This window comes from Crocuta crocuta, unplaced genomic scaffold (assembly GCF_008692635.1).
Source record: "Crocuta crocuta isolate KB4526 unplaced genomic scaffold, BGI_CrCroc_1.0 scaffold289, whole genome shotgun sequence".
In the NCBI taxonomy this organism is placed as follows: domain Eukaryota; kingdom Metazoa; phylum Chordata; class Mammalia; order Carnivora; family Hyaenidae; genus Crocuta; species Crocuta crocuta.
In genome coordinates this window covers 971410-998973 of record NW_027533264.1, presented here as the reverse complement: position 1 = coordinate 998973, position 27564 = coordinate 971410, and the positions used below count along the sequence as shown (strand labels likewise).

The 27564-nt window shown below is 42.9% G+C and overlaps 1 protein-coding gene and 1 long non-coding RNA gene across 3 annotated transcripts in view; one reads left to right on the top strand and one right to left on the bottom strand.

Moving 5' to 3' along the window:
- The window catches only part of MEIOC (meiosis specific with coiled-coil domain), a 16738-nt gene extending 16562 nt beyond the window's left edge, over positions 1 to 176 (bottom strand). Inside the window, exons 1-2 of the mRNA XM_077747784.1 lie at positions 160 to 176; positions 4 to 58 (exon numbers count right to left, since the gene is read on the bottom strand). Coding sequence (XP_077603910.1) covers positions 4 to 58; positions 160 to 176 — 72 coding nt within the window. The remainder of the gene's footprint in view (positions 1 to 3; positions 59 to 159) is intronic.
- A 1-nt stretch (position 177) lies between these two features.
- Positions 178 to 25514, top strand: LOC144217968 (uncharacterized). Of its 2 annotated transcripts, XR_013331011.1 has the most exons (4): positions 178 to 344; positions 8924 to 9056; positions 22920 to 23072; positions 25360 to 25514. It is a non-coding gene; the product is annotated as an uncharacterized LOC144217968 (long non-coding RNA). The 2 variants fall into 2 exon arrangements; XR_013331010.1 differs by lacking the exon at positions 22920 to 23072.
- Positions 25515 to 27564: the final 2050 nt, after the last annotated feature.

The following is a 27564-nucleotide window of genomic DNA, read 5'->3' as shown; positions in this document are numbered from 1 at the left end:
GGCCGTTAGCTGACCTCGCTCTTCTGCAGCTTCTGAATCTTTCCCGCTCAAAGTAAACCTGTTGGGGATTGGCTCGGACTGGCAAGCAACAGCTCTATGATTGGTTAATAGGGCAGCGGAGGGGCGGGGCGTGGACGGTAGGACCGTGAGCGGGCCTACCCCGTGGGAGAAGTCATGGAAGTGGTCGGAGGATTTGACAAGTCGCTCAGCAACTGGCTGATAATCCTGAGCCTATCGCTGCGCATCTTGTGCCAACATTTCGTTTTTGACCCTTGGACCCTCCCCTAACTCCCAGAATCCTTTGGAGCAGCCAAGAGGATAATAGACGTTCCGGTTTACAGAAGGTGAGGAACCCGTATGGAGTTGGGTGTTGTTGGGACAGCCCCTTCCGAAGCAGAGCCGCCTTCTATTCTAGGCCCCGGGCTGCAATCGGGGTGAAGGCGTTTTGGTGTTAATGTAACTCCTGAACAAATTTCACTCTGACCTGCCCCAGACAGGCCATTTACATGGGCAGTCTCATTTGGAGATGTGATAGTTTCAGAGAAATGCTAAATGTTGTGTGCGTTGAAATACTAAAGATGAGAAACATAAAGGCTGCAAACGCCTTCAGGTGTTTATATTTAAAATAAAAAACTTGAGAAGCGGTCAGTAAAGTGAAAGATGTTTTTTTAATTCAGGAACAAATGGAAGTCGTACAGGGGGATAAGTTTTATTGGCTCATATTATCCCCCATAGTTATTTTAGATCTCTACCCAGCTTTGATTTCAGAAAGCAGACCAGGAAAGCTGCCTGGGTGGCTCATTCAGTTGAGGACCGGGACTCCATTTCGGCTCAGGTTATGATCCCAGGGAGGTGGGATCCACTCCCCAAGAGGGCTCTGCGCTGAGCATGGAGTCTGCTTAAGAGTCTCTCCCTCTGCTCGTCTCCCCCATTTGTGCGCGCGCGCGCTCTCTCTCCCTAAAATAATAATAAAAAGTTATATATATGTATGTATTCTTAAGTTTTAGTTATTTTGAGAGAGAGTGCGTGAGTGAAGACGGGCAGAGAGGGGGGAGAGAGAGAATCCCGCACTATTAGTGCAGAGCTGGATGTGGGGCTTGAACTCACAAACTGTGACATCATGCTTGAGGTGAAGTCCACTGCTTAACCAACTGAGTCACCCAGGCACTCCTAGTAAAAAAAAAAAAAAAAAAGCTGACCAGGTGAAGGTGGCTGTACCGATTGAATTTCTTTCCCTACTTCGCCCTTAAAGTTCCTGATGTGGAGCTCATTCTCCCCTTGCACTGACAGTATTCTATACTCCTCTGCCTCCAGCATTGTACCCAAAAGAATTTTGAGAAAGTTTGATACCTCTTATAGATCTGCATTATTGTAGTAAGATATACATAAATTTTACCATTTTAATCATTTTCTAGTGTACCATCCAGTGATGTTAAGTACATTCCTAATGTGCAGCCATCACTGCTGTCCATTTCCAGATAATTCTCATTATCTGAAACAGAAATTTCTGTACTCAATAAACAGTAAGTCCCTATTTCCTCTCCCATCAACCCCGGATAACCTCAATTCTAATTTCTGTCGCTAGGATTTTGCCTCTTCTAGGTATCTCACCTAAATATTTGTCCCCTTGTGACTCATTTTCATTAGCAAATGTCAAGGTTCATCAATGTTGTTGCATGTGTCGGAACTTCCTTTTTATAGCTGAATAATATTCCACTGTCCATGTATACCACATCTTGTCCATCCTTTTGTCAGTTTGATGGACACTTGGGATTTTTCTCTTTTTCACTATTGTGAATAATGCTGCTATGAACATTAGTGTATAAGTATCTGATTTTTTAAAAAATTCTTTTGGGTATTGGGGTGCCTGGGTGGCTCAGTCCATTAAGCATCTGACTCTTGATTTCAGTTCAGGTCATGATCTTACGGTTCATGGGTTCACGCCCCAGTTTGGGCTCTGTGCTGACATCATGGAGCCTGCTTGAGATTCTCTCTCTCCTTCTCTCTCTGCCCCTCCCCCACATGCTCTCTCTCTCAAAATAAATTAATAAACTTAAATAAATAAATAAGATCTGTTGAAAAGAAAAGGAAAGAAACGGGGCACCTAGGTGGCTCAGTTGATTAGGCTGACTCTTGATTTCGGCTCAGGTCATGATCTCACAGTTAGTGAGATCAGGCCCCCATGCTGAGGAGCATAGAGCCCACTTGGGGTCCTCTCTCTCCCTCTCTCTCTGCCCATCCCCCACTCATGCTCATTCTCTGTCTCTCTAAAAAATAAACATTAAAAAAAAGAAATGAAGGTTATAGGAAAATTTAACATTCCATTGAACTCAGGTTCAATTATTAAAGAGAACACTTTGATTATAGAACAGGGCAAGTATTGGGGCGCCTGGGTGGCTTAGTCAGTTGAGCGTCCGACTTTCGCTTAGGTCATGATCTCGCGGTTCATGGGTTCGAGCCCCGCGTCGGGCTCTGTGCTGACTGCCAGCTCAGAGCCTGGAGCCTATTTCAGAGTCTGTGTCTCCCTCTCTCTCTGACCCTCCCCTGCTCACGCTGTCTCTCTCTCTCTCTCCTAGAAATAAAATAAAAATTAAAAAAAAAAAAGAACAGGGCAAGTATTTCGTGTGTAAGTAGTTCTTTCTTTCAGCTCTTGTATTTCTTTTTTGGAAGGTCTCATTCTTTTTTTTTTTATATTGAACTTTATTTATTTTTTTCCAGCTTTTTTTAATTTTAATTNGTGAGGTGGTATCTCAGTGTGGTTTTGATTTGTATTTCCCTGAGGAGGAGGGATGCTGAGCATCGTTTCATGTGTCTGTTGGCCATCTGGATGTCCTCTTTGGAGAAGTGTCTGTTCATATCTTCTGCCCATTTCTGGAAGGTCTCATTCTTAATGTGTATGTTGGGGGAAATGGATTTCACAATCATACCCAAAGATATCTATCTACAAACCTCAGATTAAAATGAGAAATACCCACATAATTGTTTTATATATTCTCTGCCTTCATCTGAATTTAGTGTTTTGGGGAAATGGTGACCTTCTTTCTCCATTTATTGAGTGTTCTGATATAGGAGCAACCATAAAAGAGTTTTATGTCATAAAATTGATTACATTTTGGTAACCGTGGTCCATCTCAGAATGATGGTGCCCTCAAGTAAAAAACTAATTTTTTTCCCTTGCTATTTGGGGATATTTAAGTGAATCTGAATTTATGATTGGATTTTTAAAAGCTATTTAAGAATATTCTTTGAAATAACTGGAAACAATTTAAACCTATTTTATCCTTAAAAATTCTTAGCGCTGAATGCACACTTCTTCAAAATATACAAGGTTAAGTGTTTTTGTTTTATAACTCGGGAGACAATGTACAATGTGGTACTCTTTAGTTACATTAATGAAGCCCCTTTTATACTTTTACACATACTTAAACATTTTGTTTTGTAACAAAAATAATCAGTCTCTTTGAAAAAAATCAGTCTGCCCCCTGGAAATGTTTTGAGTGATAAATAAATAGGATTTCATTATTCTCCCGACTAAAACTTCAAGTTCAAATAAAATACGTATTTTTGAAAGTTCAAAGTATATCAAGGGCACAGTCTCAATGCCAAAGAGAGAACTCTGAATTAAATTCTTCATAGAAAGCAATCATATCATTCCAAGTCAGTATATAATTAAATCACTGCAGGACTATTATTTATGCCTACATCTGTGTTAAGTGAATTGCTTTTCCAGTTTCTTAATGGACTAGTGGTCCAACGACTTAAATGGGCTACAAACCTACCTCCATTCAAACCATGCAATTCTTTAGGGGCTTCTCTGATTTGAGGGGTTAAATTGTTTTATTATACCTTTCGAAATGAACTGGGCTTCCATATGTGGTTTCTCAACCTCAGTGGGTTGTGGGAAGAGTGAAAATGTGTTAAGGATACCTAACTCAAAACTGGAGTTGGGAATACACGAAGGGCTAGCTTGCACACTTGCACTACCATTCCTCCCAGCTTGCCTGGTCCAGCAGGAAGGAAGATTTTCTCTCAGCCCAGCAACAGCAAGCTCCCCTCACCTGCAGCCAATGAGGGGCTGTCCCCCCTTCCAGCTCTCATTTTCCTCCAATGAACTTTTGTTCAGAACATCCCTCAACTTCCTCCTTACCTCTATGAAGGGCCTGTCCCACTTTGTTCTTCAGACTTGCCTGTGGTTTGCCATAGTTTGCTTGTCCTGAACTGCAGTTTTTCTGCTGTTCCTGAAAAACCTCTTTTGGTGGTTGAATGGCTTACCTTTTTCTTTTAAAAAGGTTGACGGGAGCCTTACACAATGCTCCTTATTAGAGCTATTTGAAACGACTCCCTTTTTAAAATATTCACATTAGTGTTTTTCTGGCTTTCTAGCATTATATTTGTAGCTGCTGCTGTGGCGGCGGCTGCTGCTGCTGCTGCTGCTGCTTCTGCTTCTTCTTCTCCTTCTCCTTCTCCTTCTCCTTCTCCTTCTCCTTCTCCTCCTCCTCCTTCTCCTTCTCCTTCTTGTAGGAAGTAAGCTTGTTTCTGCTTTTCCCTTTCTGGTTGGATGGGGTTCCAGATCACTCTCTCCTATGTCCCAAGGAAACTTGTAAGTTTCCACTTAGGTTGAGATGAGACCCTGAAACATTCATGCATTTACCTTTGCTGAATAAATGTTTCTGCTTGGGGTTGGGGGGGAGGTTCTTGAGTTGATTTCATATCTATCAAATATAATATTATTGTGCACCTCTGATGGCAAACTCTTCTATCCCTTCAAAGATCAGAATTAATGTTCTTTCTATTCTTTTTATATTTTGATCTTTTTCTGTGTATAACTTGTTTATTTCTTGAATGGATTTTAATGGGCATCTATCTGATATTTAAACTGATGAATTAGACATTGAACTAGGGTTTTCACTATAAAATGAAAAGTTCTGAATATCTCTGTTTCACTGCCCCCCCTCAGAACTGAGTTTCTGTTTCTCAGTGTTTGATTGGAACCAGAAATTAGAAGAGGTTCATAGAAGAGTGACACCAGAAAGAGTCATCTTTTAAAGATGTCTTGGGGCACCTGGGTGGCTTAGTCGGTTGGGCGTCCGACTTTCGCTTGGGTTATGATCTCGCGGTTCGTGGGTTCCGGCCCCGCGTCGGGCTCTGTGCTGACTGCCAGCTCGGAGCCTGGAGCCTGTTTCAGTCTGTGACTCCCTCTCTCTCTGACCCTCCCCTGCTCACGCTGTCTCTCTCTCTCCTAGAAATAAATTTTAAAAAGTTAAAAAAAAAATGTCTTTATAAATTTCCTTCAGGCCTTTAAATTTCTCCTGAATTTGAGGGATCACCAGACTATACAATGGTCTTCTGACACAATGGAACAGAAAACAGCTTCTTAAAAAAAAATTAAGATCCAGAGTTTTAATTTAGGCCACAGAGTTCAAGAAGTTATGAAGGGGTCCATTTTTATAGTTCTAGCAAAGCCCTATGTGTGGAGATGTACCACTACAAGTAAGCTTCCTTCCCAAGGGTAATTAAGTTAAAAGAACATTCATGGAAAAGAAAAAAAAAGATTATTCATGAAAACCGTGGTTTCCAAATTGGATGATTCTATACCCTTAATGTAGGAAAAAAATTCTGTATTTATAGAGTCTCACAGCTCACCTTAATTGTTGCAATCTTTAAGCAGCCCAAATTTCTATATTATTTCATCTATCCCTTTTTCTATTTGAGCAGTCTTAAGATACTATGAGAGCACCTACCTTTAGGTTCAGTCTGAAAGCTGGGTCGTTTTAGAAAATCATTGCATTAAATAATGAGACTCTGCATCTTTCTCAGGTTGTCAGGGCCTGAAGATAGCTGTTCCATTGCAAGAGATTTTAAAACCTGGCTTAGGTTCTGAGCTGGCCCCTGATCAGACAGGGTTCTCCAGGCTGCCCATCCCCAGGGCACTTACAAAGTTGAAACCTGGAAAAGATACTTCCTTGACTCTTGGAGAGCAGGGTATGGGAAGTTAACCCAGTTGTAAGTCTCTACTTCTATTTCAAGGTCTTTACCTCTAATCTGGAGTCCTACTGCTTGTCTGGCCTGATGAATCTGGTCCTTGCTCCCCCCACCTTTTTTTTATATATATAATAGATTTTATTTTTTTATATCAGTTTTAGGTTCACAACAAAATTGAATTGAAAGTACAGAGAGTTCCCATATACTCCCTGCCCCACCCTTGCACAGCCTTCCCCATTATCAGTATTCAGCACTAGAGGGGCCACATTTGTTACAAACGATGAATCTACATTGACACATCACTGTCAATCAAAATCCATAGTTTACGTGAGGGTTCATTCTTAGTGTTGTACATTAGGTAGGTTTTGACAAATGTATAGTAATGTGTATCTACCATTATAGGATCATATAGAAAAGTTTCACTGCCCTAAAAATCCTCTGTGCTCCACTTGTTCATCCCTCCCTCCCTCCTAACCCCTGGTGAGCACTGATGCTTTTACCGTCTCCATATTTTACCTTTTCCAGAATGTCATATACTTAGAATTATTCAATATGTAGCCTTTCCNGGGGTAGGAGGGAGGGGAAAGGGGGTGATGGGCATGGAGGAGGGCACTTGTGGGGATAAGCACTGGGTGTTAATGGAAACCAACTTGACAATAAACGATTTATAAATAAGTAAATAAATAATGCGTAGCCTTTCCAGATTGGCTTCTTTCACTCAGTAATATGCATGTAAGTTTCCTCCATGTCTTTTCATGGCTTGATAGCTCATTTCTTTTTAAGCACTGCATAAATATTCCATGTCTAGATGTAGCATAATTCATACATTCACCTACTGAAGGACATTTTAGTTGCTTCTAAGTTCTGGCAATTATGACTAAAGCTGTCGTAAACACCCATGTGCCATTTTTCACATACACATGTCTTCACCACATTTGAGTAAATATCAAGGAGCACGATCCTTGGATTAGAGAGCAAAAGTATGTTTAGTTTTGTAAGAAACAGCCAAACTGTCTCCCAAAGTGGTTGTGCCATTTTGCATTCCCACCAGTGATGAGCAGGAGTCCCTGGTGCTCCATTATCTGCACCAGCATTTGGTGTTTGTCAGTGTTTTTAGTTTGGGCCGTTCTAATAGGTATGTAATGGTATCTCATTGTTTTATATTTGTTTACCTCTTGCTGGTGCATATTCCTGGCTCCTCATTACTTCTCTACTTTTCCTCCCTGCTCAGCTTCTAGACAAATAGTTCTCAAAGCGTGGTCCCCAGATCGACAACAACACCTAGGAACTTGTTAAAAATGGAGTTTGGGGACCTAGCCTAAACCTACTGAATGAAAACTCTGTATTTTAACAGCCTCCAAGTTATTCTGATGCAAGCTAACATTTGAAGATGCCACTCTAGACCTGTACTGTTCAACATATGATAACCTCCAGGCATATGGAGCTATTGAGCTCTTGGGGTATGGCTGGAATAAATTATGATGTCCTGTAAGTGTAAAATGCACCCCAGATCTTGAGAACTTAGTGTGAAAAAAGATAAAGTAAGATATCTTGTTGGTAATTTTTATATTGACAACCTTGAAATTAAAATACTTTGGATATATTGGGTGAAATAAAATATATTATTAAAATTAATTTCACCTGGGGGTGCCTGGGTGGTCCAGTCAGTTAAGCTTCTGACTTCAGCTCAGGTCATGGTCTCATTGGTTTGTGAGTTCGAGCCCCACATAGGGCTCTGTGCTGACAGCTCAGAGCCTGGAACCTGCTTCGGAATCTATGTGGGTGTCTCTCTCTCTGCCCCTCCCCTACTTGTGCTCTGTCTGTCTCTCAAAAATAAACATTAAAAATTTTTTCAAAAATTAATTTCACCTGTTTCTTTTTAGCTTTGACATAGGTTTACTAGAAAATTCTGAGTTCCATTTGTAGCTCTCATTGTATTATTCTAGACCATAAGTCTGCAAACTACAACCTGTGGGCTACATCTGGCCTACTGCCTGTGTTTCTATGGCCCATGAGTTAAGAATGGTTTAAATTTTTTTTTAATGTTTTTTTTTAGATTTATTTCTGAGAGAGAGAGAGATACACACAGCGTGAGCAGGGGTGGGTCAGAGAGAGAGACACACACACAGAATCTGAAGCAGGCTCCAGGCTCTGAGCTAGCTGTCAGCACAGAGCCCGACGCGGGGCTCAAACCCACAAACCGTGAGATCATGACCTGAGCCAAAGTCAGGCGCCCAACCGACTGAGCCACCCAGGTGCCCCAAGAATGGTTTTAAATTTTTAAATGGGGGTGCCTGAGTGGCTCAGTTGGTTGAGCGTCCGACTTCGGTTCAGGTCATGATCTCACGGTTCGTGGGTTCGAGCCCCGCGTCGGGCTCTGTGCTGACAGCCAGCTCGGAGCCTGGAGCCTGTCTTCAGATTCTGTGTCTCCCTCTCTCTCTGACCCTTCCCTGCTCACGCTCTCTCTCAGAAATAAAAAAACATTTAAAAAAATTTTTTAAATGATTGAAAGTAAATTTTACAAAAGAATGATATTCCATGACATGTGAAAATTAAATGAAATTTAAGTTTTATTGTCCATAAATAAAGTTTTATGGGAGTGTGGGTACATTCATTTATATTTGTATTGTCTGTGGTTGCTCTTCCTCTATAGTGGAAGAAAACTAGCTGTGGCAAGAACCCTATTGCCTACAAGTCTAAAGTATTTACTATCTGGTGCTTTCTAGAAAATACTTGCTAAGCCCTGTTCTAAACTGTCAGCTTCTACATACTGTCCAGGAGAGGACCCTACTTTTAACTTGCCCCTATTCTTTGTTCCCAACCTTTGTTTAGCTTTTAGGCCCTACGACCCAAATCTCAGTGGTGTTTTGGGGCTGCAAGATTTGATCTATGCATAATTTAAGCTACAAAGAGGTAGGCCAATAATGTTCTTGCCTTCCAGAACTGCACAAGGAACTATGGACCAAGCAAAAAGGAGCAGAGAGATGATGTTCAATAGCTTCTTTCTCCAAATGCAGGGCCTTGCTTCTTAAGGACGAGAGAACTTCGGATTGATAGCTCCATCAAATTGAGAGGTAAGCCTATGATTTAGGGCTGGCCCCTTTCTTTAATAACTCAGCAACACCTCTTGAATTAAAACTCTCACTCTCTCTGTGCAGCTTATGCCTACTCTCAGCCAGTGCACTTGGCTTCTGCAGCATCTTCTTCTGCCAGATATATTGTGGAAATTATTATGGTGATTTTTTCCACTTCAGTGAAGCAGACGTCTGGATCCTTTGTGAGCCTCTTGATCTTTATTCCCTACCACCCCCACCAATATGCAACCAAAGTCTTGTTGGCTCAATGAATCTTTATGGTCTCATTTTATAGAATCCCCAAAGAAGAGAAGTATGGCTGTGGTTTCCAGAATGTTAATTGATAACAGTTCTTGGCAACAGTGCTCTTCCTGGCTTTCGCTCTTTAACCTACTCCTTCCACCCATAAAAATATCATCATTCCTGAGTAGATTGGCACCAGTCTGAAGTTGCTCACTCTCTCTTTCTCACCTCTCTCTCTCCTTCTCACTCTCTTTCTGTCTCTCCTCTCTTCCCCCAGCCCCACCCATAGGTCCTTCATTCCTTTTTTTCCTTGCTCTACTGATTATACCTGGACTATTTAACTTTCTAATATGAGCTAGTTTGTTGCATACTCCCTGAACATTGTAGTGATGTGAATAATCAATAATTAAAAGGTATTCCTCCCGATTTCAACCATACTTCATTGTTAAAGTTAGGGAAGGGTCTTGCATCTCTATTCATTTAAGAACTCTCGCCGCTAGTAGTCTGTTGTCTTTAGATCCAATAGCTGAGTTGAGTTTAGACCCTAGGCTGGAGTGGGAAGGGGCAGGAACCGTTTCACCTAGGTAAACCCTACACAAATCTGGCTTTTCCTGTCTACCTCATCTTAAATATGGGGCACAAGAGGGAAATCTGTCAGAGGGTTTCTATTGGAAAATAAGCTGGGGGATCAACTGGCCTAGTGTTTTATTCCAGCTTTTCTCCAGATGATCTCCAGATTTCTGGCCTTTACCTTCTCTGAGCTTCCCTTTTCTCATCTGTAAAATAAAGGGTCTGATAAATCACCCTGTAACATTCCTTCCAACTCTAAACTGTTCTGGTTTAGAATGTAGAAAAACTCAAGTTAATAGAACCATAGAATTTTTAAAATCTGGAAGTGCTCTTGGGGATCATTTGACCCAATCCTCAGATGTCCCAGATGAGGTTCAGAGAAGCACAAATCACAGAGCTGGTGGTGCCAGGGCTGGCTCTAGAACTCATGTTTCCTTAAAGGAGTGCCTGTTGGAGAAAGGGACATTTATAAAACATTGGTCATCTAGAACTGAAAAACAAGGTCAGTTATTTGGTATTATATAGGCTAGACCAAGTCACTGGTATTGAAATTTTCCACTTTTTTATGCACAAGCATAAAAGGAGATATTTTTTAAGGAGAACATTCTCTCTTCTCCTCCCCATGGTTGTACTCTCCTTCATCGTCCCTGAAACTTTTCCACTTTTTAATGAGTTGTGTTGATATTTTTATCGATGTCCTTACCTAACTTTGTTTTTGTGAGTTCAGTAAGTTCTACCAATCATGGAGCTGTTTTTGTGATTGTATAGATAAAATCCTTGAATAAACAGTAGTTAGAGGGGACTTGTGTGATCTGGTTTTGTCTGGTCATCTGTATGGTTACTGCATTTTTGTAATTTAGGAGAAAGGAGGATTCCATCTGATAAACTCCGGTGGAAGACTATAATCTGTACTAGTCAGAAATGCTAGATGATCTTCAAGGGCTAAGGGGATTGTGGTGATGTGGCTTGCAGGTCACCTCACTGGATATTAAGATCAAACCCTGCCTGGAGAGTTCAACTGTTTCTGTTTACCCGGTACTCCCAGCCTCATACACCCCATCTTGATTATTTACTTTTGTTGTTTGAGCTTTCTTTTTGGCTTTAAGAAAATGTCACACATTGAGGGAAGGGGTGTTGCATGGGTCATGACTTTGACATAGTCTCTGGCCAGTGCACTATTAGAAAGCACTTTCAGGAATTCGTCATGCTGGGAGCAGTGACTAAAAAAACTCAACTAAAAAAAATACATACATTTTATGTTAATTTTCACTTCTTTCTTAAGTATTTTTTTTTCACTTTGCAAGGATAACAACTGCTTGTAGAGAGGTTAAACAATATAGAATAGGTTAAAGAAAAAAGAAAAAGCCCCTAGAAATCCCATCATACTGTCAAAGCCTTCAGTCTCTCTCCTCCATATATATGCATATACTCATGCATGAGTGTAATGGGAAGCACATGTCATACTAATTTTTGTCCCCACAGCACAAATAGAAACAATGGGGCATAATTTAATATGGTAGTGGTAAATAATATCTCCATAAAATGGTGCCCAAAGATCTTTAGTTTTGGGGCGCCTGGGTGGCTCGGTTGGTTAAGTGTCCAACTTCGGCTCAGGTCATAATTTCACGGTTCATGTGTTCGCGCCCCGCATCGGGCTCTGTGCTGACAGCTCAGAGCCTGGAGCCTGCTTCGGATTCTGTGTCTCCCTCTCTCTCTGACCCTCACCTGCTCACGCTGTCTCTCTCTCTCTCAGAAATAAATTAAAAAGCAAACAAACAAAGAAAAAGATCTTTAGTTTTAGGTTCAATCCTGATAGTTAAGATAAATTCATGCACTACCACATTCATGTACATCTTTGTGTGTGTGTATTTTATTACATTTAGGATGGTTATAAAAAATTTCTACCCTTTGGGGCTTCTGGCTATTACCTTGCTTTTTTTATTATAAAAGACATAGGGATACATTGTGATGCGCACCTGCCATTTTCACCAGACAATATTTTATGGAGATCTTTCTATATGTAGACTTAGAAGATTTTATATGTATACACACATGCACATTTGTAGTATATATTATGTATACATTATACATTATATAATAGCATATAATATGATATATATTCCTTTGAAATATCCCCTTATGCAAATGTTCTATAATTTGTAATTAATCCTCAAATGTGTTTTATTTGATTATAAAAGTAATATATGCTTGGTTTAAAGCATTTTAAAACACTACAGAAATATGCACTATAGAAATATGCAAAATAAAATGTAATTTTCTTCCCCCTAATTTCTCCACTCCCTTCTAAGAATATCTACTATTAATAGTTTGGTATGTATCCTTCCAGACTTTTCTTTGAGAGAGAGAGAGAGCAGTCACGTGTGTGAGCTGGGGAGAGGCAGAGGGAGAGGAAAAGAGAAAATCCTAAGTAGGCTCCACACCCAGCGCAGAACCCGACTTAAGGCTTGATCCCATGACCATGAGATCATGACCTGAGCCAAAATCAAGAGTTAGACACTTAACCAACTGAGCCACCCAGGCACTCCACTCCAGACTTTTTTATTTGATACAAACAAAAGTAAACAATATGGTTTTTTATTTTTTACAAAAATGAGGTTATACCACAGTATAATATGATTCTGCAACTCACTATTTTCAAGCAACAATATATCATGAGACATTATCAAAGTATTTTATTTGTTTATTTATTTTTTTATTTTGAGAGATAATGAGTATGAGCAGGGAAGGGTATGGGTCTAACTTTATTTTTTTCCCCAAATAGTTAGCCACTTCTTCCAACAGTCTTTATTGAACAATCTTACCACCACTGATTTTAACTGTGTAATTAATTTAGTGTATACTAATTTTCCAAACACTTGAGTCTACTTTTAGACTCCATTGTGTTCCCTTGATCTGTCATCTACCTGTATCAATAACACAACGTTTTAATTTCTGTAGCTTAAAGATATTTTCTAATATCTGATAGGACTACTCCTTTATTTTTTTTTATTTTAACATTTATTCATTTTTGAGAGACAGAGATAGAGTATGAGCAGCAGAGAGGCAGAGGGAGAGGGAGACACAGAATCTGAAGCAGGCTCCAGGCTCTGAGCTGTCAGCACAGAGCCTGACACGGGGCTCAAACTCACAAACTATGAGATCATGACCTGAGCCGAAGTTGGACACTTAACCGACTGAAGTCACCCAGATACCCCAGGTTTTTTTATTTTAATTTTTTGTTTTAGAGAGAGAGAGCAAGCAGGGAAGAGGGGCAGATGGAAAGAGAGAGCCCCAATGCAAGGCTTGATCCCATGACCCTGGGATCATGACCTAAGCTGAAATCAAGAGTTAGACACTCAACCGACTGAGCCATGCAGGTTCCCCTCCACATGTTTTTAAATTGAAGTGAATAACATAAAATTAACCTTTTTTTTTTTTTTAAAGTAGGTTTAACACCTAGCATGGAGCCCAACGCAGGGCTTGATCTCAAGACCCTGAGATCAAAACCTGAGCTGAGATCAAGAGTTGGATGCTTAACCAACTGAACCACCTAGGTGCCCCAAGCTAAACATTTTAAAGTTCACAATTCAGGAGCATTTGGTACATTCACGTTGTTGCACAACCATTGCTTCCATCTGGTTCCAAAACATTTTAATTATCCTAAAAAGGAAACTTTATACTCATGAAAGTTTTTTCCCAACCCCCCCTCCCAACACATGGATTTTTAACACAAAAAACTGAACTTTTATTATAAAATCCTAGGCTTCAAGTCACTGGATTCTACTCTTGGAATCATTATTGCACTATATGCTAACTAACATGGATGTAAATGAAAACAAAAAATCCCAGGCTTCAGATCTACCATGTATTAAAGAAGCTTAAAAATCCAAGGCCAAGTTCAGAATTATAAAGAAGCCTTTCCTTTCATTTATTTTATTATTACTTTTGTGTGTGTGTGTGTGAGGGGGCGGGGGGCACAAGTGAGCAAGGCGCAGGGAGAAAGAGAGGGAGAGAGAGAGAGAAGCAGGGCTCATCCAAAGTGGGGCTTATGTTTTTTACCCAAAGCGGGGCTTGTGCCAACCCAATGTGGGACTAAAACTCAGCAACTGCGAGATGGCCTGAGCTGAAGTCAGATACTTAACGACTGAGCCACCCAGGTGCCCGAGAAGCCTTTCCTGATTGAGGCCATTCCTCAGCCGCCTCTGTACCCCCAAGTTTACCTCCGCATCCACAGTAGCCCAAGACTCAGCTTGGATTCATTTAATCTACTGCTAAATTGCTCTGTGATTTTTCTTAAGCATCTGTGACTTGTGTTATGTCTCCTAAACCACCTTGTAAACCTGCTACTTTTTTTTTTTCCTCCAGTCCACCCTCCTAGCATCTGGCACTGGCTTTACACAGTCATGGTCTCATTAAAATATTGTTGATTGATTATTATCAAAACTTCCATATTGGACTTAGTGAGGTGTCAGGAGTTTAGAGCATGATTTAAATGGGAATTAAGAGGGAATTCAACATACAGCGTTTTACTTCCTGTGCTTGGGCACAGAGAGAGGGAGACACAGAATCCAAAGCAGGCTCCAGGCTCCAAGCTGTCAGCACAGAGCCCAATGTGGGTCTTGAACCCACAGCCAAGCCGTGAGATCATGACGTGAGCTGAAGTCGGATGCTCAACCAACTGAGCCACCCAGGCGCCCAGAATCCCTGAAAAATTCTTACAACAATCTTCTAGGGTGGAGGTTTTCTGATGATATTCTCTGAGATTAAATAATTTGCCTAAAGTCCCTAGGCTCAATGTTAGATCCACGCTTTGAACCTAGGTTTGGGTCCTACACAGCACCTTTTACCATGCTTCATTGTGTCCATATTGTCTCTCCATCAAGGGCTACCCATCACATTATCCCAATTAATGTTTTTACATTCATTGTTATAGCCCAGTTTGTCTTGAAGGAATGTCTAAGCTCTCTTGCTGAGGTATATGATTAAACAGTTAGGAAGCACCAAAGAATCATTGCTTGTCTCACAACCTTACTTCATGCCCTAGCCAAACTATCAAGGAACAAGTTCATTTCTCCCTTTATTGTGTTCTGTGTTCAGGACAGAGTCCCATGCTGGCCCAGATGTTAAAACTGTCACCCTGGCTGGAGCTAGAGCTGGTATGTGGGGTCAAAGCCAGTCACAGCAAGCACCATAGGAATGGGAGACATTTTCCTAAAGGGGAGAATCCCGGCAGGTGCCTGGGAGTTTCGTCTCTTCGCAGTCATCCCACATGTAGCATCTCCCTCTTTTCTTCTGGAAAAATGTATGAAGCTCGGGGATGTCAGAGAGCACTTTGGAGAAATTTGGTGTAAACGAATCAGAAACATAGGATTGGCTTTCCCGCAGAGGAGAAAGTAGAAAGGAAACTATATGGGACAAAGACCAGGTGGGTGCCTAAGAATAGCAGGGTGGGGTGGGAGTCTTTCAGCAAATTTGAAGAAGTTGGGCACATCAGCTGCGGAAAGACAACCACCTCTGGGATGTGTAGTTCTGGACCTGGGTTCTCAGGGGACAGATGCCCTGCATATGGAAGTGACAGGCCTGGATTCAGGATACAGCATTGCCACTTGGAAGCTCTTGCAACCTTTGTGACTGGACAAAATGATCAGTTGGTCCTGGTAAATTTCTTCATCTGTTTGAAAAAAAAAAGCAAGGAGTTACTTAATGATGGTACCTTTCCCACCTCCTTGTGTGGTTTTGTGACATGGTTCCAACGTGCTGTATAAACTATTAAGCCATCATCATCATTTAGATGCATAATAAAGACTTTAGAGAGATAATCAGTGATGATAATGAACAAATTAGGTTAAGTGGACTGACAGTTTTTAAAATGGCTATGAGACTTCTCTTTCAGGGTGCCTGGGTGGCTCGGTCAATTAAGTGTCCGGACTCTTGATCTCCGCTCAGGTCATGGTCTCAATTTGTGAGATCAAGCCCCGTGTTGGGCTCTGCGCTGACAGTGCAGAGCCTGCTTAGGATTCTCTCTCTCTTCCTCTCTCTCTCTGCCCTTCCCCTGTTGTCTCTCTCAAAAGAAAGAAATAAACATTAAAAAAAATTTTAAAGGGGGCACCTGGATGGCTCACTTGTTTAAGCAGCCGACTTCAGTTCAGGTCATGATCTCACAGTCCTTGGGTTGGAGCTCCTCACTGGGCTCTGTGCTGATAGCTCAGAGCCTGGAGCCTGCTTCCGGTACTATGTCTCCCTCTCTCTCTGCCCCTGCCCCACTCCCACTCTGTGTGTGTCTCTCTCTCCAAATAATAAATAAACATTTAAAAATAATAAATAAATGATCTTATTCATTTGAACCTACAATATTTTAAAAATACATAAATTTTAAAAAGACCCCTTCAAGAGGATGTTAGATAAGAACTAATATCAATAAGTGTATTTTTATTAGATGACCCTTTCTCAGCCTGGATTCTTAGGTGACATACATTCAATTAGTAATAACAGGATCCAGTTCCCCGTCCTGAGTATGAGTATGCTCTGGGAGTGGGGGTATGTGTGGAGCATGGGGGCTAAAAACCCTTAATGCTGGAAGGAAACTTAGGAATCATTAATTCCTATGTCCTCATTTTCCAGACAAGCAAAATGAGGCCCAGAGAGACAAGGTAATTTGCCTGAAACCACTCAGCTAAGGCTGAGCTGGAGCTCACCCTCAGCTTTTGGTTCTCACACTCTAGTGGTTTGACAAAAGAGTAAATGATAATGAACTGACTGAGGAACACTTTGAAAACATTGTCAAATGGGTCACTTTGCACCCATTTTTCTTCTGTTCTCCGGGAACGCAGAGGTGGCTGGTGACTGATTGGTAAAGTGGGGAAGAATTGGCTCCTACAAAATCCTCGTCGGCCTTCTTTAAAACCTCCAGGTGTCTAGCCTGCATGGAGATGTCTCTCAGATCTCAAGCTTTTGATAACAAGGAATTAGAACTAGTCATCGGCACTAAGCCCCAGACCTGAGGGGCTCCAAATGTCTCTTCCCCACCCTCCTCCTTGCCTTCTTACCCTGGGAGACCTGCAAGCTGCTTTCATTGCCAGAGGAATGACTAAGTGATTGTTGGACTCAGACCAGTATAGGGATAAATAGTAGGACCATGTTCATGGTTATTTCTGTAAGCCTCAGAAACATCGCTGGTCAGGCAAAAGCTAGGATGATAATGAAAAACCATTATCAAGTTATAAGAAACCCATAGCTTGAAATGGGTCTGGCTCTAGTTGAGACTCCCTTGACTTACAATGGTTTTGGCTGCATTTTTGCTGCTCTTTTCTGTCTGGGGAGCTTCTTGACCCTTAAGGTTCAGCTCTCTGCCTGGTGCCTCACCTGTTGCTTCTCAGTTTCCCAGTCTGGATTCCTGCTCCCTGACACCTGATTTCTCAGACTATACTTGCTTGGTCTACCTACCCACATTATCCTACCTGTTTTTTCCTTTCTGCCCTAGGACCCCTAGATTTAATCTCTTGCTTGTTTAACCTGTGGGTTGTTCATTTCATCCTTTACTTTCTACTCAAGGTATGAGTTTTTGTCCCCACAACTTACTCAGCTGCCTTCCCTGCCTACCCCTAACTCTGACCCTTTCTACCATGGAGACTTGTCACTACTCCATTTCTGGGATAACTCTTCCCTGCCACACTCTCATCTTACATTCCCTATGCCTAAACCCCAAACTGACATGGATGTGAGACAGCTATTTGCCAGGTACTTTGCCTTCATGATCATCCCCACAGCCACATGATGTCCTTACTCGGCTGTGGGTACAGGACATTGCCCATCTCACATGGCCTGTGTGTTCTCCACAATAGCAAATCAGCAGCAGAGACTTGCAGACCAGTTGCCTTGAGTGCAGCAAAGCTCCTGAGTCCTCCCAACTCTCCCGGATCCAGTGCGTGGCTTGGGGGAAAATAGAACCAGGATGATTCTTCTCCCGAGCTGTCCACAGTGGCACAGAGAGGAGCAAAGGCATATCAAGCCATGTTGTACATTTGGATCAATTAGTTAAACTTCCCCCACAATGACCCTCTCTGCCTTGCAGAAGTGGAATGTTTCAATGTCAAGGTGTCTGAAAGGCACCTGGGTGACTCAGACAGTTAAGCATCTGACTCTTGATTTCAGCTCAGGTCTTGATCTCAGAGTTGTGAGTTCTGCCTCTGCATTGGGTTCCGTGTTGGGCGTGAAGCCTACTTAAAAACAAAACAAAACAAAGCAAAAAAACACCTTATGAATATCGAGTCCCCATGTACATATAGTCTATCTTGAATATTATTGCCTTTGGTATATTTAGTGCCTAATGTATCTTATGCATGTTTAGGATGTCCTATTTAGTAACTTTTATGCTTTAGTGTGCATGACTATTTAAGACGCAGGTGCCTCGTGAGTATTAGGCTTCTCTTAGTCCTACCATACATGCTCTACTTGACCTCTGCCTATGTCTAACAAACCTGTCACTTACTAGCTACCCACCTATACTTAAAACATCTTAAAATAGGGGCGCCTGGGTGGCTTAGTCGGTTAAGCGTCCGACTTTCGCTTGGGTCATGATCTCGCGGTTTGTGGGTTCGAGCCCCGCGTCGGGCTCTGTGCTGGCTGCCAGCTCAGAACCTGGAGCCTGTTTCAGTCTGTGACTCCGTCTCTCTCTCTACCCTCCCCTGGTCACGCTGTCTCTCTCTCTCCTAGAAATAAATAAAACATTAAAAAAAAAAAAATTAAAAAAAAAAAAGAAACCTAAAGGTTTAAAAAAAATAAAAAAAATAAAAAAATAAAACATCTTAAAATGTTTCGCTCATGCTTTACAAACTACCAACTTATTTATCTTTTATAACAGCATTGAATATTCTCAAATTGTATTCCCACCTTCCCTTTGCCCACAGTACTATAAACTCCTGGTCTACCCCCTGCTGCTCCAAATCTGTTCCCCCTCCATCTCCAAAATGGCACTTCCAGACCTCCTGGTGAACTTGACAAAAACTCTCCTTACCCTCCTCATATGGAGTTTGTCCTCAAGACCTCACCTCTCTACTCCTGAGACACACTTCCACCTCTGTCCAAGCTGTCGCTGGGCTTCTTCTGAGGCGACTGCAATTTGCTGCTGCTGCTTCCGCTCTTAGCCACTTCAGTCCTGTCCCACACAGCATTCCAGAATGATCTTTCTCAGACATTAAGTGAGTCACGTCACTTAAACCAGTCACTGGTTCCTCATTGCACTGAGGATCAAGTCCAAAGTTCTTAACGTGGTGTCCATGGATCTGTGCAGTGTGGCCTGTGCCACTCCCCAGCCTCACCTCGGCACCCTCTCCCTTCGCAGAGCTCCTCCACATGATCTCTAATTTCTTCCTTTGGGCCTTCATCTGTCCTATTACTTTTACTTGGAACGCCCCTCTTGCTCGGGACTCTGTCTCCCTCCCACACTCATAAACCAGTGCTACTCATTCTTCAGGCTTCAGCTTAAATGTGACTTACTCAGAGAGGCTGACTCCCCAGCCTGTTTAGGGCCTGCCTTGTTCTCTCATAGCACCCTCTCATTTTGTTTCCTTCATAGCACTTCTTCAGCTGTGAATTTATTTAAAAGCTGCCAGGCTTCCAAGCCATAAAGTCTCATTGGGGCAGGGATCTGTTCCGTTCACAGTAGCCCAGCCAGCACTTAGCATAATGCCTCACACACAGTAAACACTCACTAAGTATTAGTTGAATGAGTGAAGGAGTGGGAGTAAAACATGAATTTCCTTCACCTCATGTTGCTAACTTCAGTCCCCTTTCTGTGGATTTTGTGGCCAGAGTTCTGGGTTTGAATTTTGATTTGTCTGTCTATTTATGAAGTGTGACCATTAGTGAGTTACTTGACCTCCTTGATCTCAACATTTCTCATGTATCAAATGGGGAGAGAGCTGAGCACCTCACAAGTCGCAGTGAGGATCCAGTAAGATGAAGTCAGGGAGAGCCCCTGGCATGGTGACTGACCCCAGTGCGGACACTCAGTCAGCACTTGTGCCGTCCGGTGCTTTCTCATCCTGCACCTCTGCACCGTTACTCTGCCCACCCCCTCACCCTGGGCCGCACTTCTTTCTTCTCAACTCCGTTGGATCCCAGAACATCTCACTCACATGTCTTCAGGGAACGTCTTCAGGGAGCCTCCTTCGGCAGCCCAGCCCCTAGTGGGTGCTCATTCCTCAAACTGTTCAGCTGCTCATCTCCGTTTGGTTTTGTTTTTAAATCTCTCATGTGTCCCGTTTCTCCAACTAGACTCCAAGCCCTCTGGCCGCAAGATTTCCATCTCAGGCTTCTTGTCCCCTCCACAGCACCTGACTTACTCAGTGCTGTACACAGAGATGCTCAACTCCACGTTTGCAAGTGCCCACAGGGTAGCAGGCCCTGTTTTCAGATTCATTGTTATCTAACTTCATCTTCCATGAGAATCCCACCAGGCAAGTATTACTATGTCTGCTGGGAAAACAGAGGCTCAGAGGTGTAGTAATCTGCCTCCAGGCACCCAGGTAGCAGAGAGCAGTCTGTTAACTCTCTGTGTTTGGTTGATAGCCTGGCACATCACAGATGATTGATAAATACTTGTTAGTGAGCTTCCCACCACACCATATTGCCTGTCTCCAGAAGTATTTATTCACAGCAAGGATGGTCATTATCATGTTCTCACTTCCTCCTACCAACAACTTGGCTGAAAATCCCCTGTCCTTGAGCCTCTCCACTAAAGCCCTCCCAGTGTCCTGTACCCCCATTTTGCATTCAGTTTCCTATTCGTGCTACATCTCGTTGCTATAATTCTCTATAATTCTCATAGACCCTGACCCGGCCCACCTCTTGCCTTCCCAAAGCCCTGTTCTCCATATCCTTCCCCCACGAAAGCTTCTCTTCCTCATGGCCCTCCCTTCTCCCATCCCCCATCCAGTCCAATTTTACTTCTGGTTTCAGGGATTAAGAAACTCACCCTCACCTGGGAATGCCCTCTGAACTAGAGGACTTCTGTCCAGGGGATGTCCAAGGTTCTTTCTTTCTTTATTTTTTTAAATGTTCTGTTTATTTCTTTTTTTTTCATTGTTTAAAGATTATTTAAGTTTATTTAAACTTTTCATGCTTCAACTTAATTTATAGCCTTAAAATTGCGTTAAGACTACTAAAAAAATGTTAGCCTGCCTTTTTACATTTTTTAAAGGCATAAAACTGTCTTATAGGTACATACAGGTTTGTTTATGATTTTTTTTAATGCAAAAATTAAAATATAGGCAGATAGGGAAATGAATCTTTGAAAAAACTCAGTTTGCATAAATAAAGAATCTTGAATTCTCAAGCTTAACTTTCTTATCACTTTGAAGTTTAGCATAGTCTTGATTTTAGTGAATTTTCCTTGTACATGGTATTATATAGCCAAATATCATTATGGATTAAGGAACTGGTGAGTTATACTGTACATACAGATTCCAGTACTATTCAGTCCATGGATTCATGCTACCCTGGTCTGGCATGTAAGGACATATGTTGTTTGTTTATTTCTGAGAGAGAGAGAGACAGTGTGAGCAGGGGAGGATCAGAGAGAGAGGGAGACACAGAATCTGAAGCAGGCTCCAGGCTCTGAGCTAGCTGTCAGCACAGAGCCTGACGCAGGGCTCAAACACGCGAGCTGTGAGATCATGACCTGAGCCGAAGTTGGACACTTAACCAACTGAGCCACCCAGGCGCCCCTGTCCAAGGTTCTTTAGACGGAGAATTATCACTACTCATTAGTTGGGTGGCTTGAACAAGGTAATCCCCTCTCCTTGCCTCAATTTCTTCACATATAAAATGGCAAGACCCGCTCACACTTACCAAGCACCTACAAAAGGGACATAGCATTGTATCCATTAGGAGAAGTCAGTAATAGCAGATGCTTACTTAGCACTTAATGTGTGCCAGGTACTATAGGAACTGCTTTACCTGTATTTACTCACTTAATCCTCACAACAGCCCCACAAGAATGTTATTTTTTTTTTAATTTCTTAAAGTTTATATTTATTTTTTTTTACAAATAGTTTATTGTCAAATTAGTTTCCACATAACACCCAGTGCTCATCCCCACAAGTGTCCTCCTCCATGGCCATCCCCCCTCCCCCCCACATCCATCAGTCCTCAGTTTTTGTCAGCATTGGTTTGCCTCTCTCCCTTTCCCCCACCATTTCCCCCCTTCCTCTCCCCCTTGTTCCTCAGTTAAGTTCCTCCTAATCCTCCTATACGTGCAAACATATGATATTTGTCCTTCTCTGCCTGACTTATTTCGCTCAGCATAACACCCTCAAGGTCCATCCATGTTGCTACACATGGCCAGATTTCATTGTTTCTCATTGCCATGTAGTATTCCATGGTATAGATAAACCACATCTTCTTGATCCATTCATCTGTTGATGGACACTTAGGCTCTTTCCATGTTTTAGCTATTGTGGAGAGTGCTGCTATGAACATTGGGGTACATGTGCTCCTATGCATCAGCATTTCTGTATCCCTTGGGTAAATTCCTAGCAGTGCTATTGCTGGGTCATAGGGGAGTTCTATTGTTAGTTTCCTGAGGAACCTCCACACTGTTTTCCAGAGGGGCTGTACCAGTTTACATTCCCACCAACAGTGTAGGAGGGTGCCCGTTTCTCCACATCCTCGCCAGCATCTAGAGTTCTCTGATTTGCTCATTTTAGCCACTCTGACTGGCGTGAGGTGGTATCTCAGTGTGGTTTTGATTTGTATTTCCCTGATGAGGAGGGATGCTGAGCATCGTTTCATGTGTCTGTTGGCCATCTGGATGTCCTCTTTGGAGAAGTGTCTGTTCATATCTTCTGCCCATTTCTTCACTGGGTTGTTTGTTTTTCGGGTGTGTAGTTTGGTGAGTTCCTTATAGATTCTGGATATTAACCCTTTATCTGATATGTCATTTGCATCTATCTTTTCCCATTCCGTTGGTTGCCTATTAGTTTTGTGGGTTGTTTCCTTTGCTGTGCAGAAGAATGTTATTTTTTTTAAATGTTTATTTATTTTTGAGAGAGAGAGCAGGTGAGGAGCACAGAGAGAGGGAGACAGAAGATCCAAAGTGGGTGTTGTGCTGTCAGCAGAGAGCCCAAAGCGGGGACCGAACTCACCAACTGTGAGATCACTGCCTGAGCCCAAGTGAGATGCTTAACCGACTGAGCCACCCAGGTACCCTGAGAATGTTATTATTAATCTATTTCACAGACAAAAAATAGAGGTCTCCAAATTGAGTAATTTGCTCTAGATCCTCCAAGCCAGTGGGTGGTGAAACTGGGCTTCAGTTCTGGCTGCAGAGTCCTGGTCTTAACCACTGCACTATGCTACCTCTTATTTCCTCATAAAGTGAGAGAGGCTAGTTAAAAAATAATCCCCTAGATTTTTATAGCTCTTTTCAATTCTAAAGCACTGTTCACACTCTGTCCCCTATTTGCTCTTCAGAACAACCCTAGAGGTAGATATTATCAGAGCAGTTTATGGGGTAAGAGCTGAGACTTATTAAGAGGGTCATGTGTCCAAGGGCACACAGGCGGTGAGGGCAGAGGCAGGACTCAAACCCAGGACCACTCATTCTCAGCACCCCTCCTGATGCCACTGTCCTTTCTGAGTCTCCTCCAGCTCCAATACTGTACGCTATCCTTTCCTCTCTCTTTTTTTAAAGAGACCCCTGTGTTCCCTCAAAAACTCCCTTTGCCCTGTCACCCCCACACCTTCTCCGCACAGTGCATGCTCACAGACAGCAGCAGGGGGTGCTGTAGACCAGCACACAGGGATGGGCTGCCCTGGGAGCCCCTGCTGGAGGAAACAACCAGAAGCTTCCCTGACTGTTCTTTTCTTTTTACTTTGTAATAAAAAACTGTTTTTAGTAGGTACTAGCCGTACATAGCACAAAATTTTAAAGGTACAAATGAGTATACAAAATGTCTGCTCCCCAGTTAGCCCAGTTCATCATCTTGAGGTACAAACCCAAGAAGTTTTCTAGTTTCTTTCTAGAGATATTCTGTGCTTATATAAACATATGTACTACTTTTCTTCCCACACAAGTGATAGCATACAAACACGCACGTGTTGTTGTTGTTTTTAATTTTTTTAATGTTTATTTATTTTTGAGACAGAGAGAGACAGAATACGAGCCGGGGAGGGGCTGAGAGAGAGGGAGACACAGAATCTGAAACAGACTCTAGGCTCTGAGCTCTCAGCACAGAGCCTGATGCGGGGCTCAAACCCACGAACCGCAGGATCCTGACCTGAGCCGAAGTCGGACGCTTAACCGACTGAGCCACCAGGTGCCCCACACGTGTTGTGTTTTACCGCTCACACAAATGGTACCATACCATGCACAATATTCTTCCTGTGGCTTCTGGGGGTAATTTATCTAGCAGATCAGTCCTCATCATAATTCATAATACCTGTATTTAACTGAATGGAAAAACCATAATTGATTTTACCAGATCCCTATTATTCTCTATGTTGTACCATTACAAGCAAAGCTGCAAATAAATACACTGTACATTGGTCAGTTTGCACATGTGCGCATCTGCAGGATAAATTCCCAGAGATGAGATCACTTGCCTGCAAACTACACACACTTGTAACGCTGATCAATAACTGCTAAATTGCGTGGCACCGAAGCTACCTATTTAAGGCTGCATCAGCAGGGCCTTGGAGGGTGTGTTTCCTACACTCTCACTAACACAGACTCTTACTGAGACTTCTGATCTTTGCCTTTCCTATAGGTGAAAGATGGTTTCTCATTACGGTTGTAATTCATTTCTCTTAAAATGAGGGTCCCCTGACCTCTGGGACTCATTCATGCAATCTATAATTAATTAGCAGGTGGCTCCCATGTGCCAAGCACCATGTTGGGGCATCCTGTCCTCCCGCTGTCTCTGGTCTGACTTTCACTGTCATTTCATGCCTGTTTCATGCTGGCCTGCCTTATCATGTCTCCCAAGAAGCCATTTTCCTTGCTTGGCCATCCTCACCAGGTCAAGCAGGGGCGACCTCACTTGACCTCTTCTTTAGAGGCTTAAGAGTGAGGAGAATGTGGTTTCTTGCCTTTTCTCTGTTCTCAAGACTAATTCCTGTAACCCAATTAAGCAAAGCTGAGAGGTGGAGACATGTGTCTGAAGGTCAGAATTAACCCTGAGTCCTGGGGCTCCTCAGACCATCCAGTCCAATGGGTCCGTCACTGCCTCAGTTTTCCCATCCTTCCCCCTCTGGGTGTGAGGAAGGTGAACAAAGAGCAGGTACCTGGACACTTGTCTGTGTTCAAGGGTGTTTTATGCTCCGTAACTGGCTGGTTAAAACTTTCTCAGATTAGATGTCAGCTAAACACAAGTGCATCTATGAGCAGTACTATTTAGATGAAAGTGGGGAAGAAAAAGATGTTAGGATCTGTGTTTTCTGCTACATGGGAAACCTCTGAGCCGTTTCTCAACTCCCCCTTTCTTTGCAGTCCCAGAGCACTTGACCCCGCGGAGCACTTAACCCTGTTACAGAGTACCTGCTCCTTGACTTGGCTTCTCCATAAGGCTGTACACGAATCAGCTTAGAGCTGGCGTCTTTGTTCATCTTTGTATCTGTCTTCAGAATAAAGACAGGATCAAGACATGGGAATTGTGAATGAATATCTTCCTGCCTTCCAGTACCCAAGCGTGGTGTCCGTATGAAGGCCTGCATCATTGTCTAGTAGCTGAGCTAACAGGACCTCTACCTCTAGTTCATCCCACGCATGACTGCTGGGCTCTCCCTCCTAAAGTCCACTGGTAATCCAGTCACTTGTGGAGGCTCCCTGTGGCCTTCTAAATGAGGTGCAAATTCCTTAGCTTAGAATTTAGGGGCCCCCCCGTGGTGATATGCCTCTGGTCTACCTTTCCAGTCCTTTCCACTACCTCATGCTCCAATCAAACTGAATTAGTCAAAGTACACCCGCATTCCATCCCTGTCCCTCTGCCTCTGCCCCTGCAGGGCCTCCTGCACCTAGAACACCTTCTTCTTTGCTCCCCGTCCATCCCTGATGCCTGCTTCTCTCTCTCTCTCTCTCTCTCTCTCTCTCTGTCTCTCTCTCTCTCTGTCTCTCTCTCACTCCCTCTCTCCCCACCCCACCCTTTGTTTAAAAAGTAAGGGTAATAAATTTTTAGAAAAAAGAAAGAAGATAAATTTTACATATCTTTCTGGGTCCTTCCCAAATGTAATTGGCCCCAAAGACTGCTGTTCAGATCCCCCAGATTTCCCGCTCAGCTCCTCAGTCAGGCTCCGTTGTTTATATTTCTCTTATGACTCATGTCTGCTATATCTTACATCCTCATTCCTGCCGCACCTCAAACCGAAGACTGGAAAGCAGAGACTGTGTGACCCATCTTTGGGTCACTTACAGTTGATCAGTGTTTGTTAGAGAGCAGGCTCTCCTTGCTGTGCGGCCCGTTTTCTTTCCTACTTGGAGTTTGAGAAATGAGAAGAGTGTGGGACCCATCCCCACGACCGCTGTAGCCATCCCTGTAGACCCTCCTCCGAAAGGAGTCTTAGAGCAGAGCCACCCCGGATAAAGTGAGAGGAAATCCTATCAGCCCTTCGGAGAACAGCAGGAGCCTGTGCCTAGGGCTTGGGAGAATAGTGTCCTGCTTGCCCTTTTTCAGATCGAGGGTAGCATGGTTAATAGGTCTAACTGACTGGAAGGAGGAGCATTTGTTCACTTTGAGTCCTGGGAAGGAGAAATGAAAAGCCATCTCCCTCCTTCGCCTGCGGCCCAGGTCCCCACCATCGAGCAGATGGGCCCCGATGCCTCTCTGTTAAAAGGCTGTTTGCAGTGTTGGGTGCTACGTGTGCGCCGGGAAGACCTCAAGAAGTCAACCTGGTCCTTCTCCGGGGCTTTCTTGTGCAGCCTTCGGCAGAGGCCAGACTGGTAGCTCAGAGTCTGAGCACAAGTTTTGGTTTGTACTCCACCACTCAATAGCCAGATGGCTCAACCAGGTCCCTCAATCTCTCTCGGCCTAAAAATAGAAATAGCTTTGGGGCGCCTGGCTGGCTCAGTCAGTTAAGCATCCACTTCGGCTCAGGTCATGATCTCATGGCTCGTGGGTTCGAGCCCCGCATCAGGCTCTGTGCTGACAGCTAGCTCGGAGCCTGGGGCCTGTTTCGGATTCTGTGTCTCCTCTCTCTGACCCTTCCCTGCTCACGCTGTCTCTCTCTCTCTCTCTCTCTCTCTCTCAGAAATAAGTAAAACATTAAAAAAAAAAGTTAAAAAAATAGAAATAGCTTTACCTTTACCTTCCACATGGACTGTTCTTTTTTATTAAAATTTTAAAAAATGTTTTATTTATTTCTGAGAGAGAGAGAGAGAAAGAGAGATACAGCATACCCACAAACTGTGAGATCATGACCTGAGCCAGAGTCGGACGCTTAACCGACTGTGCCACCCAGGCACCCCCGGATGGACTGTTCTGAGTGCCAAAAGAGAAAATGTACATTAGTGTTTTGCAAATTATATACATTTTAAAGCTTATTTATTTTTGAGAGAGAACATGCACATGCACAAGTGGGGGAGGAGCAGAGAGAGAAGGGGACAGAGGATCTGAACCAGGCTCTATACTGACAGCAGAGAGCCCGATGTGGGTCTCAAACTCACGAACTGCAAGAGCATGACTTGAGCCAAAGTTGAATG